At 38.5% G+C, this 19,407-nt stretch overlaps 1 protein-coding gene across 4 annotated transcripts in view; it reads right to left on the bottom strand.

Annotated features, from left to right (window-relative positions):
• mcph1 (microcephalin 1) overlaps positions 1-17,221 on the bottom strand; it is a 49,027-nt gene extending 31,806 nt beyond the window's left edge. For 2 of the 4 annotated variants that reach the window (XM_047352238.1, XM_047352242.1), the window contains exons 1-10: positions 17,094-17,221; positions 15,695-15,772; positions 15,522-15,613; positions 14,929-15,047; positions 14,734-14,818; positions 14,187-14,298; positions 13,961-14,092; positions 13,771-13,851; positions 12,282-13,394; positions 9,905-10,020 (exon numbers count right to left, since the gene is read on the bottom strand). In XM_047352238.1, coding sequence (XP_047208194.1) covers positions 9,905-10,020; positions 12,282-13,394; positions 13,771-13,851; positions 13,961-14,092; positions 14,187-14,298; positions 14,734-14,818; positions 14,929-15,047; positions 15,522-15,613; positions 15,695-15,728 — 1,884 coding nt within the window. In that variant the 5' untranslated portion in view covers positions 15,729-15,772; positions 17,094-17,221. Of the gene's footprint in view, positions 1-9,904; positions 10,021-12,281; positions 13,395-13,770; positions 13,852-13,960; positions 14,093-14,186; positions 14,299-14,733; positions 14,819-14,928; positions 15,048-15,521; positions 15,614-15,694; positions 15,773-16,494; positions 16,680-17,093 lie in introns of all 4 variants that reach the window. The other 2 variants (XM_047352239.1, XM_047352241.1) reach the window with 2 other exon arrangements.
• Positions 17,222-19,407: the final 2,186 nt, after the last annotated feature.

The raw sequence follows: 19,407 nt of genomic DNA, 5'->3' as shown, positions 1-19,407 counted from the left end.
CTCTAGCCAAGACCTACAGCATGCACTGGGGCGGTTCGCAGCCGAGTGTGAAGCGGCTGGGATGAAGATCAGCTCCTCCAAGTCCGAGGCCATGGTACTCGACCGGAAAAGGGTAGCTTGTCCTCTTCAGGTTGGAGGGGAGTTCCTGCCTCAAGTGGAGAAGTTTAAGTACCTCGGGGTCTTGTTCACGAGTGGGGGAAAAATGGAGCGGGAGATCGAAAGACGGATCGGTGCGGCTGCCACAGTAATGGGGGCACTGTGCCGGTCTGTTGTGGTGAAGAGAGAGCTGAGCTGAAAAGCAAAGCTCTCAATTTACCGGTCGGTCTACATTCCTACCCTCACCTATGGCCATGAACTTTGGGTCATGACCGAAAGAACGAGATCCCGGATACAAGCGGCTGAAATGAGATTCCTCCGTAGGGTGGCCGGGCACTCCCTTAGAGATAGGGTGAGGAGCTCGGCCATCCGGGAGGGGCTCCGAGTAGAGCCGCTGCTCCTCCACATCGAGAGGAGCCAGTTGAGGTGGCTCGGGCATCTATACCGGATGCCTCCTGGACGCCTTCCTCGGGAGGTGTTCCAGGCACGTCCCACTGGGAGGAGGCCCAGGGGACGGCCCAGGACACGCTGGAGGGACTATGTCTCTCGGCTGGCCTGGGAATGCCTTGGGCTGCACCCGGAGCTGGAGGAGGTGTCTGGGGAGAGGGACGTCTGGGCGTCTCTGCTGAGTCTGCTGCCCCCGCGACCCGGTCCCAGATAAGCGGAAGACGACAAGTACGAGGGGGGTTCAACACCAGCAGATGACATGGCACCCCAAAGACTGCCTGTGGAAACGTCTCACTGAACCTGAGAGAACCTGGGTTCTGTTCCTCTCCACTCTTCCTCAAGATCCTGGGAACTTGATTTTCAAACTAAAAGCAAAATGTACTCTGAAAAGGGAACTTGGACTGCGCCCAAGTCCTTTTTCTTCTTTCTTCTGATGCCATCTCGGGTTCAGATGTGGCTTAACCCAAGGAATGTGACAGTTTCCCATGTCCTGGATACATCTGTGGTGGTGGCTCTTTAAGCACTGTCTCAAGCTGCAGTCCACATCTTCTAAATCTCCCCCAGGTCATGAGCTGGCTTTGCTTCTACTCCTCAAGGCTGCAGTTTTCCCTGTTGGTTGTGCAAATGTTTCTATTGCAGTTTTTCCTTCCACTCAACTTTCCATGAACATGCTTTCATACAGCACTCTGAACAGTCAGCTTCTTTAGCAATGACATTTTGTAACTTACCCTTCTTCTGGAAGATGTCAAGACTACTGTGAAATCTGTAGTCTTCTTCTCTTATTGTGTATACCATACCATAGCCACGACATACCATTTCTGAATTAAAAAATCCTTCTTATTGATCTTTTGTAATATTAAAATTCTACGAGAAAGTGATTTGTTTGGTTTTCATTATTTGTAAGCTATAATTACCCAAATCCAAACATTTATATGAGTCTCAATGTTCCAAATTTTATTATTAAAATAAACAAACATTTCAATTACACTCTAATATACTGAGATCCACCTGCAGTACACGATGCACCTACCGATTTTTATAATGGATCCAAGGCAGTTCAGGTAAAATATTGTTGGAATAAAACATTATTTTGTTACATGTCTCAGTCAAACCTTAATTAAGCTAGTTCTTTAAAACTCACTTCATTATGTTCTGGATACAGAAATATAGCAAAAACGCAAAACATTAAGGCAATAAATGAAGAGTGAGCTACATATCACTGAAACCAAATTTTAAATCTCTCCCCTGACGACTGCAGACCATCCAGGCACATAGTTTGGCCCAGATACAGAGCGCTATCATCGACACAAACACCTCAGCGACAGCTACAAACAGGACCACCAAGCCCTTTTCCTGCCACACTCTGCTATCTGGTTTACCAGCTGGATGTCAGAGGTTAAGGCCCGCTGAGGACAGAGGTGCCAAAACACTACACAAACCACACCCATGCCCGTCAAACACCACATTATTCCTGACATGGCACGTTAAGAAGTCACTCAAATGATAACGTTGCTGCACTGTTACTTCTCTTCGATAGCTTAGCACAATTTTATCTCCAAAGCTGAATGATCAGCATTTTAACAGCATTATTGGTAATTAATACCAGAAGGTCAGGAAAGACAAGTACAAGAGCTTAAAATATAAAGGTTCCTTAAAGAAGATCTTGAGATTGGTATATACCACATACATTTTCTGGCAGTTGCACAAAAATCCAGGACATGAGCAGGAGCTGTTCATAATGAGTCTGTGACAAGGAGCTGGTGTGAAATGCAGGGCGACCTTTGAGCACAAATGCTCCGAGCACAAATAAAGGAAATTCTTCACAGTATGACATTTTCTTCTTTATAGTTACTGCTACATGCACAGTGAATTTAACACTGTTCACACAATCAAAGAGAAAAAGCCATCTTCAGTCTCTGCAAATGTTATAATTTGATGGACATACTCACTAAAGAACGGTTAAGAGTAAAAGTCAGAGATGTAACCAAACAGAATACAGATTTATGTTTATGACCTCAAACAAGCTCAATTGGATAAACGTTGTCTTAATTCAACAATTAAATGTAAAACATGTTGACCATAAAAGAAAAAGCAAGTCTCCCAGGTTGTGTGTCATATTTATGTCTCAAAGCAGGTTCCTCACCTCTATCAGAGGTTTTACTAAACTCAAAATGCATCAAACAACAAACAAGGTTCAATTCAAAGCTGTGTACTTTAAAGCACAATGTTAGGAAATTGGAGAGAAAGTGGCACTCTACACATCTAGGGGAGTCCTACTTCATCTGCAAAAATAGCCTGCTGTTGTATAAAAAGATCCTTCCCCAAGCTCGAACTGTGTATTTTTTATCATTAATAGAGGAGACTAAGAATAATCCTAGGTTTCTTTAGTACAGTTGCTAAACTTACACAGAGTCATAGCTCTGTTGAGCCATCCATTTCCTTAGCTCTCAGCAGTAATTACTTTATGGGATTCTTTTTAAACAAGATTAATTATATTAAAAATAAAATTATTGGCATACTCCCGAACATGATTACTTCATCCTCAGTAAGCAATGGAGGTAACTGTAGAACCTGATCTGCGTTTGGACTGTTTTTGACCTAGTTGAGCTTTCTGAGTTATTAAAAATATTAGTTTCATCTTAACCTTCAACTTGTATGTTAGACCCAATCCCAACCAAATTATTTAAGGAAGTGATCCCTCTGATTACCAGCCCCATTTTAGGTTAAATTAATCTATCCTTAGTAAATGGATATGTACCACCAGTACATTTACTGAAGAAACCTTCACTTGATCAAGATGATTTAATAAATTACAGACCTATATCTAATCTTCCGTTCTCATCTAAAATTCTTGAGAAAATCGTTGCTAATCAAGTGTGTGAGCATTTACACAGAAATGATCTGTCTGAAGAGTTTCAGGGCTCATCTTAGGTTTGAAACTCTGTTTCAGTGCTAAGACAACAAAGTGATGATGTTATTGAATTTAAAAATGAGGCCCAGGAGAAGTAACATTAAAACTACAGTTTTAAAAATTTCTGAATCAGATTTAAGATAGAAAGAATCAGGGCAATGGTCACTTGGTTGGTTGGGAATCCATCAATGTAATCTATTGAGATGTTTATTATTGTTAAACATGGTGATGGCCATATCAGTTGCCATAAAGCAATGTTTTCTTCACAACTCATGCATTAAACTGCTTCCAACTCTCTGTGTGACCCTCAGTGTCCTGGAAAGGGTCACCTTCATCGGCTGTGGGTACCTACTACAGTGAAACTTAGACCAACAGACTGAACATACACTGCTCCAAAAAATAAAGGGAACACTTAAACAACACAATATAACTCCAAGTAGTTCAAACTTCTGTGAAATCAAACTGTCCACTTAGGAAGCAACACTGATTGACAATCAATTTCACAGCTGTTGTGCAAATGGAATAGACAACAGGGGGAAATCTTTGGCGATTAGCAAGACACACTCAATAAAGGAGTGGTTCTGCCGGTGGGGACCACAGACCACTTCTCAGTACCTATGCTTTCTGGCTGATGTTTTGGTCACTTTTGAATGTTGGTGGTACTTTCACACTCGTGGCAGCACGAGACGGACTCTACAACCCACACAAGTGGCTCGGGTAGTGCTCAGACCTGAATCCGATTGAGCACATCATGTCTCGCTCCATCCACCAACGTCACGAAGCACCACAGACTGTCCAGGAGTTGGCGGATGCTTTAGTCCAGGTCTGGGAGGAGATCCCTCAGGAGACCATCCGCTGTCTCATCAGGAGCATGTCCAGGCGTTGTAGGGAGGTCATACAGGCACGTGGAGGCCACACACAATACTGAGCCTCATTTTGACTTGTTTTAAAGACATTACATCAAAGTTGGATCAGCCTGTAGTGTGTTTTTCCACTTAACCTTTATGTGTGACTCCAAATCCAGGCCTCCATTGGTTAATAAATTTGATTTCCATTGATGATTTTGTTGTCAGCACATTCAACTTTGTACAGAACAAAGTACTCAATGAGAATATTTCATTCATTCAGATCTAGGATGTGTTATTTGAGTGTTCCCTTTATTTTTTTTTGAGCAGTGTATTATTGGCGTGTAGGGTGAGGCTGGGGAGCATCTTCTCCCGTACCAGAATTATCAGTATTGGCGCCCCCCGGGGGTGTGTTCTCTCCTTGTTTACAAATGCCTGCATCCAGAATAATGACTAGTCTACAAACAGACAGAAGGTAGATTCTGTCTTCTGTCCCCCCACATTCTCTCCCCTCATCATCCTCAACAACACTGTTTCTACTGTGAATCACTTCCGGTTTATAGAAACCACCATCTCTCAGGACCTGAAGTGGTCCTCACAGATAGACACTGTCCAGAAGAAGGCTCAGCAGAGACTGTACTTCCTGCGGCAACTGAAGAATTACAACCTACCACAGGAGCTGCTGGTCATCCTCTACACTGCCATTATTCAGTCTGTCCTGTGCAAGTCCATTACTGTGTGGTTTGGCTCATCTACAAAACAGGACTAAGGCCAGACTACAACAAACAATTAGATATGCAAAGAGGATCATTAGGGCTGACCTTCCCTCCATCCAGGACTTATACAGGTCTAGTGCCAGTAAAAGGGCAGCTAACATCTCTGCAGACCCCACACACCCTGCACATAAACGGTTTAGACTTTTAGCTTCAGGTCAGCACTACAGCGCACTGTCTGCTAAAACCAGCTACCAAAGAGAAAGTTTCTTCCCCCGAGCTGTCTCTCTGAAGAACACAATGAGCACCTTTACAGTCTAAGTGAACAGCTACTTTGCTGTGACACAAAATAAGTGTATTTGCACCACAGCCTGCCTTTCTTTCTTTCTTTTATAAAAAATTGTTATACATTCACATACATGTACTTACTGTTCCTTTTTATACCTAATGTCTGTTTATACTTAATGTCTATATGTTGTGAGCGGTTGAAACCAAAGTCCAATTCCATGTTTGTGCACACAATCTTGGCCAAAAAAGCTAATAGGATAATGCCAAAAACTACTGCATTGCAATGAGCCCTTTACAGTATTAACATTGAATGCATTGTACCCATGATGAGCATGTATTTTCAATGTATATTGCTAAGCTTTAATTAGAAACATTTGAATTCAGTTTAGGTCCATGTGATGACAATCAGGTATCTGTCAAACTATGATTTTCACAATGCATAATTGAGACATCAAAACAAATTTCTGAGTGTTTGGTCCCCACCAATCATTCAGACTGATTGCGTTTGAAAGGGAACAAAGACAGCTAACCTCTGCAGAAGTGTTTGACGTACATTTGAGCTACAGCTAGGTGTGAAGTATTCTGCAAAATTATAGAGAAACTAAGCACAGCTTCCTAAAAATGGTCTGGCATGAAGACGTGCTGGCAAAAAATTCATTAAGGAAAAAAACATGCTGGCATCTGTTACAATCGAGGATTTACGAGCTGTCAAAACAAAATGACATACATCAATCTTTGACATATGTATTCAACAGTGGGGGATAACATTTGATGAAATAAGATAGGAACTGTTATATTATGGTTAAAATTTATATTTTTTTCTTGCTTAAAATCATTAATCTTTTATTTTCCTCAGTTAATTTTCTTATTAATTTAATATTTTTCCCTTTATCGTATGTGTGAATGTTTTAGGGCATGCATCTTGAGGATTGCTACACATTTTCCATTTAAAAATCGCATACTTACTGAAATAGCCAAAACGTTCTGTCATATTCTAACCCATGTACCTATATATTAATAAAAGAAATAGTGCCTCCCTTAAAGATGTCACCTGTTTTTGCAGAGTAAATACAAAAAGCATGAGCATGTCATTTATCAAGACAAAAGGCTATTTATGAATAAACTGTGATTAACCACACTAGATGGCCTGATTAATGCCAGACCTGCAGAACCAAGAAATCACCTTAATGAAGTGGGCTAAAAGATCTCAAAAAGCAGCACCTTAAGCCCCAATCTAAAGAAATACAGATACAGACGAAAAACTAAGCAATTTACATGTATCAGTCTGGAAAGGGTTACAAAGTCATTTCTAAGGCTTTGGGATTTCAGCGAACCACAGTGAGAGTTGTTATCCACAAATAGAGAATACATGGAACACTGGTAAACCTTCCCAGGAACGGCTGGTCTACCAAAAGTAGTCCAAGAATACATCAGCAACTCATCCAGGAAGCCACAACTGGATCCAGTACATCTAAGACACTGCAAAGTTCATGTGCCTCAGTTAAGGTCAGTGTTCATGATTCAAACTTGGCATCCATGGGAAAGTTCCAAGGAGAAAACCATATCTGACCAATAATATTTGGCTGATCCTCAAGACTCTTTTCTGTTGACTGACAAGACAAAAGCGGAACTTTTTGGAAGATGTGTGTCCTGTTGGAACTGGCGTAAAACGAACAAAGCATTTCAGAAAAAAATATGATACCTACAGTCAAACATGGTGCTGGTAGTGTGATGGTCTGGGGCTGCTTTGCTGCTTCGGGACTTCGGCGATTTTACATAATTATTGGAAAAAAATGATGGAGAATGTCTTGTGACCTTAAGCTAAAATACACATAGGTTATGCAGCAGGACAATAATCCTGATGCACACCACAGAGTCGACATCTGAAGGCTCAAACATAGAAAAAGGAAGGCTTTAGATTGGCCTAGTCAAACTCTGATTGAGATGATGTGGTATGACCTTAAACAGGATGTTCGTATTCAAAAACTCTCCGATGTGGCTGGAATAAAACAATTCTGCAAAGAAAAGTGGGCCAGAATTCCTCCACAGTGATGTAAAAGACTTCAGTTAGGGTAAATGCCTCACGGCAAGTGTTGATGCTGATGGTGGCACAGTACCGTATTTTCCGCACTATAAGGCGCACCGGATTATAAGGCGCACCTTCAATGAATGGCCTATTTTAGAACTTTTTTCATATATAGGGCGCACCGGATTATAAGGCGCATAGAATAGAAGCTACTGCAGTCAAACGTTTGACTGGGGTTGCGTTATGCATCCACTAGATGGAGCTGTGCTAAAGAGAATGTCAACAAAACAGTCAGATAAGTCAGTCAGTCAAACTTTATTAATACACTACAAACCAGCATTCTGATAACTCCATTCACTCTCATGGTAAGGTCTCCTCTACATAGAAATCTATTGAATAGAGCCAACCGCACGTTAGGAATGCATTGGAGTCTATGAAGTTGAAGTTGAAATCAAACGTTAGTTAAAACGTGAAAGGGGACTTTTCCCTGATTCAGTAAACACGTAAAAGAAACAGTTTGATGCACTAAATCAATCGTTAGTACTGTTAACCTTTCCTGTTTCTGTCCCCTGACCGTAGTCCGATGACACAGGGGAGACGCTTTCTCCAGGGCCGAAGTTACTAGTTTCCTCGGGGTTAACTCCCTCACTCATACGTTGCTGAGTTGAGCATGAAGAAACAACATCAAAACACTGAGTTGTTGACGAGATTCGGGGTTCTTTTTAATGACTTTGCAGCACGTAAAAACACAGGGCTTACAGACTCATACACCGCTGCTCCGGTCGCCGTCTCTACCCACCCCACACACACAATAATACCGACGTCACTCCTTCACTCTTGATTCTCAGCTACGGCAGCACACAGCGCCACCTCTGTCCGGAGGAGTAATGTCAACATCTTCCATACACACACACGAAACATACACCCCACACACTGAGCTTCTAATCACATATAGTTCAGGCAATTCCTGCAACAGTACATTCAAACATTATACACACACAAGTGGTGTTGGACTAGGAGTAAGCACAGTACAGGTGTTTACCGCTATTACTTCGGCGACGCCCCTGACTACGGTAGCCGTAATGCTGCAAACGGTGCGGCTTTGTAGTTTACCAGTCGTACTGAAACATTTTGACAGAGCGCCGTGTACAACCAGTATGGATCAACCAATTAACCAACTGATCCATATATAAGGCGCTCCGGATTACAAGGCGCACTGTCATTTTTTGAAAACATTAAAGGTTTTTCAGTGCGCCTTATAGTGCGGAAAATACGGTAAGTTATTAAGTTCAGGGGACAATTGCCTCTTTACAGACATTACCAGGTTGGTTTGGTTACATTGTTTCCCTTAATAAATTACCTCACCATTCGAAAACTACATTTTGTATTTTCTGAGGTTAACTTTGTCTTATATATAAATTTGTTTAAAGATCTGAAAAAAAAAAAGAACTATGATACAAATCTGTAAGGAGGCAAATACTTTTCATGGGACTGTATAGTAGATAAATTTACAGTGGTCACAAAACAAAGAAAGCTCTAAACAAAATTATAAACCCAAGACCTGATGTGATAAATGAGGTAAAAAGGATGACTTCTAACCACTGTTTTCATCTTTTACACTGAAATACAACAGTACAGGTGGTGATCGAAACAACTTTGTTTGTGAAATTCTAATAAAAATAAATAATTTTTCATACTACATTTTCTTTTTTTTAAATACTTATCTTGTAAGAAATGTGGGGAATGTAATACATGTCCAGAGTTACTGATTTGTCTAGTTGTGCCAAAACAAAAAGAATACATTTCTACATTAATTTCTCTCAGCTGTTCAGCTGTGAGCAAAAATAATTTCCAAAGTTCACCCAAGTACCAATATTTGTTACGAAGAGCACCTAAAAGGTCATTAAAGCAAACAATAATTACAGAATCAGATGCTGAACTACAACATCTCTGAAGGAGCAACAAAAAGATTGCCTGAAAAATGTGATCAATGAGGGGTGTAAAACAAAGTTGGGCTGTTTTCAGCAACGGCTTGTTGAGGTTAGCAGCGTAACGTAAACAGGGCTGCAGGTGCATTTCCCAAGCAAGGAAGTTATGCTACCATTGAACAGCCAAAACACAGGAAGCCCTGAGGACCAGACAGAAACACTCATCTATATGCATCAAACGCCTTCAGCCATGGAAGTATGTAGGTCCTTAAAGAGGAAATCCTTACATGGGAATTAAATAAACAGAGGAGTTGACGTTTTGTTTATTTCTTAAACTTTCTATATAACAGAAACATACATTTTCTTTGAACTGCGTTCTCGTGCATGTCTATGTTAAGAGAAAATAAACAATTCGAACTTGTAAGTAGGAACTACATATTAAACAGTTTACAAAAATGTTCCAATTGGTCTGAAAATGTAATATCCATACAAGATGAGAAAACCAAACAAAAATATTTTTTTTCTAATTTCTCACCGCATGTCAACATGAAGAACAGACCATTTTCAAATTCATCCCATCAAACTGCACTGAATTCTGTTTACGCTGACACCCAATATAGCTTCAAAAAGGAAACATTTCAGCCATTTACCTTTGTTTTGTTAACCATCTTCTGAAGGCTCAAGCCAGCTTGCTTATTGTGATTTTCTTCAGTGACGGAGGTGTTCTCTGTGAAACCAGCTGCGATGGTGCATTCATTTCCTCCACCTACATATGAAAACAAGACAAACTATTTAAAACAGAGACGAGCTGGGGGGAGTGTCACTCAGCCGGGGTTGTGTTTGTGTTCATTTCGACCGCGATCTACAACTGTAAACTTAGAATTGCAGGATTTTACACCACTTATTATTATTAGACATCTGCTGAAGCCAGAGGATTAGCAGGCAGCTCAGTACATGCAAAAACATTTCTAACGGAGCAAACTGCATCAAAGGCACTGAAACAAAAACATCTAACAGAGCTTGAGTTATACCTGCATTTAATCTTGGTTGGCATTTGGTCTACAACAATAATAGTTTTACAAAAATATATTGGCATGGCAATTTAAGATTAAAACTACACATCTACCCCGAAATGAAACATAATTCACACAAAGAAAAGTGTTTTCCATTAAAGGCCCAAGCAAAGATTGAAAAACTGAACCATTAGAGAAATTGCTGAAAGAGCTGAGGAGAGTCCAATTGTTTCACCTATTAGGAGAAGGGATCCTGTGGTTCTATTATCCTGCAAGAGGCTCTTGGCATGTAAGGGTCAGGTACACTTGTCTACACAGAGGAAAAGGTCACAGTCAGTGACTGCAAAACTGCTCTAAAGGAGAACTTTTACTTCATATCAAAATATTTCCCAAATATCTCTAATACATGCCTGAATAGCGTGACACACAAAATTTAATCTAGATCATGAGGTTTTCACAGTCACAAGGACTCAAACTGAGCATCTCTGACAGTTATTCCAAATACAACACTGAAAGAAATACCTGTAGTAAAAATGTTTTATCCCTTCAGAATAACGTTTTTTTTTTAAATAGACTGCTGTTAATTTAAAGTCCTGAAAAAAATAGGACATCCCACGGCAGCCTGTGTTTTGCCATATATGGACATGTAGATATTAAATATCAATTTTAACAAGACTGAAAAATTCTATATAAATACACATCAAAAACTAAAGAAATTACCTTTTTAAATGTTTCTTAAAACTGTAATAATAGTTGAAGATTAGGACACTCCTACATTTATTCCTGCTAAGAATGGCTACAATTACACAAAAAAGAATTGAGATCAGCCATTCCACTATATGGGGAACAATCTACAAGTGGAGGAAAGTCAAAACAACTGCCAACATGTTCAGGTCTGGCTGCCCAAGCAAGTTCACCGAGATCAGACCACAAGATGCTAAAAACACCAAAAACCTTAAAATGTCAACCCAGGACCTACAGCAGGCTCTTACCAACATGAAAGCAAATGCTTTAACTAGCAGAAAGAGACTTACGAGTTTAACTTTCACGGAAGGTGTGCAAATAGGAAACCTTTGTTCTCTAAGAAAAGGCTATAAAAAAATGCAGACAAAACACCAGCACATCTGGATTAATGTTATTCGGACAGACATATCTGTCAAGTTTGGTTAATTAGACAACAGAACATGTTTGGCAAAAACCTCAGATGGCATTTCAGAAAAAGAACCTCATACAAACTGTAAAGCACAGAGGTGAAACTGTCATGGTTTGGAGATGCGGCCCAGGACAGTTAAAGACCAGATCTTAACTTTAAGGATGCTGTGTGTGACTAGAAATGTTCTGGACATGCAAGAAACTTCTCAAACATCTAACAAATGTAGATGATGCCAGAGACTGTTAGATGGCTACAAGTGTCTCACTAGTTATTTCAGACAAAGAGTGTAAAACCAACTAGTCAGGCATAGGGTGTCCTTTTGTTGTCCTCATTTTTGTTGATATCTTTCGCTTGAGTAAAAAATTTTTTATTTTTATTTAAATGCAATTAAACCACTTTCTTTTCCTGCGATTAAAAATGTTAGAAAATGAAATCATCAATATATGAACATCTCTTTAAAAGAACTTAATATTGAATGAGGTGTCCTAATTTGTTTTACGACTGCATGTGGTGGTCTCGCCAGAAAATGTGGGAAACATTTTTCTCATTTAAAAAGTGTTCAAAGTGTAAATATGCCTCACATTTCTGAGGAGGGAAATAACAGATCCGGCCTCATTTTCACGATAAATCTTTATTCGTCAATTTGATGTAACAACTAGAAATATAAACTTTTCTTTAAAGTAATTGCACTGAGTATTCCCTCAAAGGAAAACCAGGTTCAATCATAAGTATTAACAAACATCCACCACCGCAAACACTATTATTTTCTGGTTAGTTTCTACAGCTCATAATGATCAAAATGCCAGAGATAAATACAGCGCTGGCTTCTTATAACAACAAATTGTAGATTTTTCTACTCACTTTCAGAGCTATGAAAAATTGCAGTGAAATCAGAGTTTTCTTGCTGCTCTGATTCTGCAATGTTTGTTTCTAAGGGTGGTTGTCCTGATGTAGATGCCGGTCTCCATTTTTCCATATCTTCAGTAGTTTTTCCAGTGCTTGAAAAATCCAGAGAGCTTTGTCTTTGCCTTTTAGTCACTTGTTTTTTATTAACAGCAAGATTATTAAATCCTGGGAGAGAGTTTTTAAAATCTCCTTGAACACACCCACCACTTTCATCAGACTCATGATTGAGGTTTTTTTTACAATGTTGTTTTTCCAGTTTCAATTTTTTCTTTTCAGATCCAAAGATTTCACTTCTTCTTTGTATTTCCCTTTTTGGAAAAGGGTCCAACTCAAAAGGTACTTTAATGCTGCTCTCCTCAGGTGAACTAGGCAAACGAGGTCTTTTGTGATTAGCGGGAGAGAAATAGTCCTCAAACACATCATTATCTCCATCAGTGGAACTCGAGGCAACATTTTTACATTCGCTGGACAGAGTGAAAGATCGTACCAAGGCAGAAAATGACAATCTGGCTTGCTTGGGTGTTCTACATTGAGTTTTCTTTACCAGGGAACGTTTATTAGACCTTTCAGTTGCAGCACCAACTATAGTTTCTGATGATGAAAGGTAATTTAAAGATGCAGCATCCTGGGAAACTTGGGATTTAGTTTCTCCACATGGCTTTTCCACTGTGATTACTGGCTCTTTATTTTCAGATTCCTTAGGTAACTCTCTAGTTTGTTTAACATGAGACTGCCTTCTTTCTTTATGAGGGATTTTGCTCTTGCCAGGGGTGTCCTGGACAGGACTCTGTGAAAAGACTCCAGATCTAAATGTCTCTCCTGCTTTCGTTCTTACTGAAATTCTTCTCGACCTTGTTTGTTTTTTCTCTTCTTTATCTTCCTGGTCGTCAAAGCTACGACATGCAGGCAAACTTGATAACCGTTTTGGCACATCGTGGCAGGGTGAGAGCCAAGGCTTTGTAGAGTCTCTTCCAAGCTGACCCAGGTCTCTAGCATCAGATGATCTTCCTTCTTCCTTAGCAGGTGAGCCATCAGGTTCAGCAACAGAAGCATCATCAGACTCGTCATCTGTTGTATATAGGAGAACAGAAAATCAACTTACAATATTTCTGTCGTTATGTTGCTTTATAGGATAAGACGGGCACTAATTCAGCCCAGGTAGTTGCTCTGGTTATATAACATTCACACCAACATCCCTTTCTAAATTCTATCCAATTTATCATGCTTTTCCATATTTAAAAATTTGTTTGATTTTAAAGTTAATCCACATGAAAAAAGAAAAAGCATTTCGATACATTTACCAGTATTTTTCTTACATTTATCCTCTTGCAATTAAAAGTAGCAGACTCATATGGTCAAACATCCTGACAGAAAGTAGGCAGTCCAACAAAGCAAAATACTGACAAAAGACCATTAGTAATATGATTAGTCTCAGTTTTCTTACTGTTAAATTTGAGGAAAGTTGGTGTGCATCCAAGAGAAGGCTTCACCCCGGTTGGTGAGCAGGAATCAGCCATTTGTGACGCTGAATAGAAAAAACATTTAAATCAATTTGTTTTATTTTAAAAAATGTTTCTAAGATGTATCAGGTATTTATCAGTTGAACAAAACTTACGCTCACAATTTTTCCTTACCTGTTGGCGAAATGTTTTCCCATTCGTCTTTCATATCTTTCAAGCGCTGTGCCATGTAATCAGACCTATTCAAAGCAGGGCTGTAGATAATTCTATTCTCCTCATCAATGATGATTGGTGACATACCTACAACTGCAAAAAAAAATAAATAAATAAGGAAGATAAAACGACACATTACATTCTATGCTGTGAAATAATCAATTCCAGTACTGTTAAAACCTCTTACCCTGTGGTTCTAACGGAGGCAAGTCTTTCACCATTTTTTCAAACTTCTTCTTCAAACGCCAGTCATTTTCAGTCGTTCTTTCGGGAGAATCTTTAGGGAGCATGCAGCGATGCTACATGAATCACAAAAACACAAAAATGGTTTAATAAACACAAAAAACGTCTGATAGTTCTTTGTCAACAAATTCTGAACAGTGGAAAAACCTCTTAGCCTTTAATCTGTGCAGCTTTGCATCAGGATATAACAAATTATAGGGAAGGGCTATAAATTAATAAGACCAACTTAAGAGGACAGTTATCATTTAAAACTAAATTAAAACACATAATCAGTGTGTCTGAACATGAAAACTGTTTTACAAATACACTCCTAAATTCAGATTTTGATGAAATGGTGATTTGTATACAAAAGAACATGATGATTGAGTGACATGCATCACCACACAGATTTAACGAAAATTTTATTCCAGAATTTTTCTATGTTTGACACTCATATATAGGCAAATATACATATTTAAACTTTAAAACCCATTTAATCAGAGTCTACACACCTTCCTGTTTTTCATTACAGGATTTTGTTCATCATTTAAAGCTGGAAATAACTTCTCATCCACACGTACACTGCCATCATAACACCTGGACACAGCACAAAATAAGTGGTTGATAACACCCTCATCTTAGCTTTCAGAACACTGCCATAGTTTAGCAACATTGCTTTAATTAAATAACTCAAAAGTTCCTCTCACCTTCCAACCCAGAGAACAGACACAAGTTGGACATCCATTTTCTTAGCTTTCCTCCATGTAGCTTGATGTCCATTGTTGAATACAACATGAGTGACTTGTTTATTAAGTCTTTTTGATACCTGTGAGAGAAAGATTAAAGTAGACTGAGGTATGGCAGACACAGTTAAAACCAGATATTTACATACACTGTGTTAAACTACATGCCCCTTTTTCTCACTGTCTCTCTGACAATGTATCAGATTAAACTTTTCCTGTTTTGGTGCATTTAGGATAAGCAAAATTACGTCTACTTAATAAATGACGGAATAATAACAAAGATCCATTTGCATTTTGGATGAAAATGGTTCTTACAAATGGACCATGACCTTATGCATACTGACACATTATTTTAAATTAGTTTCTGGTCAACAAAGTCAGTATCAGTGGCTATCATCTTAATCCCATTATCTCAAACTGGAAAATGTGTAGTCTGATTAAATGTCAGACAGTGAGATAAAATGGTTGTGTCTTTTTATACAGCATATTCAATTACCTTGGTTTAATTGTACATACAGTCTGTAAACAGCAAATAAAGAAAAAAAGTGTCATCTTACCTGAGCTCCCATTTCCTCCAGCTGCTGGATGAAAGGGTTTGAATAGTTTGCTCTTTTATCAGAAGACCACACATCAACATAGGCAACAACATCTGCAAAGACATTGGGCAGAATGACATATTTCAACTGCAAATTGTAGAAATCACAAAATGCACAGCAAAAAAAAATAATACCTTTAAGAACAGAAGAGTGTTTGCTTGAGGTCATCACTGTCTTCTTCAGTCTTCAGTTAGTAAAAAACAGTAACAGAACTGTGTGAAATAAAATGTTACATGAATTCTTCTTTGGAACAGTGTTCATGTTATTTTAATCAACGCATAAAATGTTTTTTAATTGACCGATGCATCAAAAACAGACTGAGTGAAGATCAAGGAACCCACTTTTATCTTATTAGACACTCTACAAGTTATGTTGTTTTTAATAAGTTACGTTTAACACAAAATACAGCTTAAGATGATGTACACTGCTGAATATCACTCAAAGACAACCCTTTTTTTTAAATGTCCAGTTAACCTTTTCAGAATATATCTATAGAAATCAGTAGTTTTGTCTAAGAGTTGAGGAAATAATTTGATCATTTAAAAAAAGCATACCATATTGCACAGATCAAAGTTTTTTGGTCTCCTGTTGTTTTACATATAGCTTATATCTATGTTTGATATATAAACAATATATCTAATTTAAAATCTGACTGCTGTATTTCAAAGATAAATGCCCACATCACACATAATGAAATTAATAATAAGTTGGTTGAACAAATGTGAAGTCACTAAGAATATAGTTCATGTTTGATTTCCATCATTCTTTTCTGAGATTTCAGCAGCATAATATCAGAAAATATTGCATAAATTAAAATATCTCAGCTCCACAGTAAGGAAGTCTGATTGCAGTCTAGATTTTGTCCACCTGTGACACAATCTGCTGCTTTCAGAAATGAAAAATACCGGAATAAAGGTTATGATGATGAAGTTACCTTTTGTTATAAGGAGGAATGTAGAAATGCTTCCTTTTTTTTTTTTTAAGTTCTACACCCTGAACTAAAGCTTTTCCAATCAATTGCAAATTTTGTTAAAATATGGTGACGTCGGTAAATGTCACTGGTTCGTTAAAAAAAATACATATGTGAAGGTCGTTTCAGATCGAGCATCCATCTTTTCTCTGAAAGACAATAAAAAAATATCAGCTGCTCCATGTTGCCATCAAACTATTTTAGGTTTACAGAAGTTCAAAAGAACTTGAAAAATAATGCACTCTTTTTTCGCTGACAGTATTACCTTGAGTTGAAATTGCTGGTTAATACATTACCATTATCATTGTTCAAATCACACAGAAAGCAAATTAACAGTAGTAATTACGCATTAATCCATGACTACATTGACATTCAAAACCGTTTCTCTGCTATGTTAGCAAGCTAACAATTTGGTTCCGTTAGCACTGCGTTGGTGTGGACACCGAAAGCGCATACTTCCGTTATATAATATTACGCGTATAACTCATATTCTGATTGTTATGAGTATAAACATGTCACGGTAAACATCAAATAGTATGTTTAAATTACTGTCTGATACTCACTTAATGTCTACGCGAAGCTTAAATGTTACCACAGTCAGTGAATTTCCTTGGCGCGTGCAGTTTGTGTTGCAACGTATTATGGGACGGAAAGAAATGATTGGCTGATCTGTGGCATACGTCAGTTCCGCTCATAATGTTAAGGAGTCGCTCACCATGGAGACAGGTTTTTTAAAAAGGGGTAACCTGTCTCTGTAGGGCTCTTCATGTAAACTTATACCCATCAATTACAGAACCACTTGTTGAATAATAAAATAGTCACACAGTAAATACTATTTTATTTAATTTCATATTGTTGTTATTGTATATGTTTAATATGCTCTTTAATGTGCCTTTTCTCCACAAAAAGTTGCTCTATTTTTCTTTATTCTTTCAACATTCCTAAATAACTTTTTTTTTTGTTTTTAACTATATATATTTCCAAATGTATTTATGTCAACTGTGTGTTTGTCTATGTGTAGCACCTTACAACCAAAGCCAATTCCTCGAACGTGTGAAACACTACTTGGCAATACAGTTCTTTCTGACTCTGATTCTGACTTCAGCACTCTACAGTACCACGCTGTTGAATTTGAGAAAATACAGAATGCAGTTTCTAAATAATTATTTTTATTGAGGGACAAAACTATTAAAACCAACCTGCCCCCATGTAATCAATGCTAGCCTTGTTATATCATGAACCAACTGTAATTAATCACATTTTTAGACATCTAAGATTTATCTTTGTCACACACAAAAAAAAAAAAAACTTAACCATAACCTGTCAGACAGAATGAAGTAGGCTAAAATGTCTCAAAACATTATACATCATTACCTGATCTGAAGAAAGAACAAATGAGAAAAAAACAACAACAATTGACATCTTATTGGACTGAAAACGTTTACAAAACAATTCTAAAGTGTTGGGACTCTGGCAAACTGCAGTGTGAGCTACTATTTACAAATGGACAAAGCATTGAACACCTGTGAACCTTCCGAGAAGTAGCTGGCCTACCAAATTACTCCAAGAGCTCAGTGATGAATTATCCAGGGGGTCAAAAAGGAACATAGACCATCTAAAGATTTTTTCCTTGCCTCAGTTCAGGTTAATGTTCATGATTCAGGTCAGTGTTTAGGAATGAAACGCATGGTGGCGCAGTTGGTAGCACAGTTGCCTTGCAGCAAGAAAGTCCTGGGTTCAATTCCCGTCCAAGGGTCTTTCTGCATGGAGTTTGCATGTTCTCCCCGTGCATGTGTGGGTTCTCACCGGGTACTCCAGCTTCCTCCCACAGTCCAAAGACATGCCTGTTGTGTATGAATGAGTGTGTGCATGGTTGTTTGTGTGTTGCCCTGCAATGGACTGGTGACCTGTCCAGGGTGTACCCTGCCTCTTGCCCATAGACTGCTGGAGATAGGCACCAGCTCCCCCATGACCCACTATGGAATAAGTGGTAGAAAATGACTGACTGACAAAAATGCCATCCATCGAGTACCCCCTAAGGATACATTACTTCTGAGTAAAAAGAAAAGGCCTGTCTCACATTTACTAAAAAATACCATGATTATGCCAAATACCTTTGGGAAAATATTCATTGGACTTACATAAAAAAAGAAAAACTTTTCAGAAGGTGTACATCTAGTTCCCTCTAATGTAAAAGTAACACTGCACTTCAGAAAAAGAAGATCATACCGAAAAATAAAACATGGTGGTGGCGCTTATCTTTGTCTGATAATAAAATACGTTTGTTGATCTGGACCATGTAACTATGACAGAAGAGCAGATAAGGAAGAAATCTGTGAGGATGTAAATACTTTTTAACATCCATGTAGGTCCTTCAGTGTTGCAGCAATATGTTTCTTATAAGTCTGTTGTGGAGGGTACAAGCTTATATCTAGTCATCTTTTAGGGTAGGAGCACCTCAGCCAGTTGCAATAAAATTAGTAAAGAAAGTTTTGTCTGTTCTGGGGACCATTCTGCAGCCTTTAGGAATCATTGAGTAAAGAAGTATGCCTCATAAAAAAATGATGGACAATCCTGAGCATCCTCCTCAGAATCCAGTAACCCAACACCAGTTGAATCAGAGCCTTGTTGGGGTTGCCTGCAACACAGAGCACTACAGGGGATCCTTCCTTTCTACTGCTATAATAATCTATAACGACTTCCAATTCAATTCAGTTCAATTCAATTCAACAATACTTTATTAATCCCGAAGTAATTAATTAGTCCAAGTTTTCCTTCAAGGATTAGTGAAATGTACTTAGCATTTTATCACTAGATGTTCTGGCATTTATTGCCACGACAATATAAGTTATAATAAAACAATATAACTATTCAAGT

This window comes from Girardinichthys multiradiatus, chromosome 22 (assembly GCF_021462225.1).
Source record: "Girardinichthys multiradiatus isolate DD_20200921_A chromosome 22, DD_fGirMul_XY1, whole genome shotgun sequence".
Classification (NCBI taxonomy): Eukaryota; Metazoa; Chordata; class Actinopteri; order Cyprinodontiformes; family Goodeidae; genus Girardinichthys; species Girardinichthys multiradiatus.
This window is presented reverse-complemented; position numbering and strand designations above follow the sequence as displayed.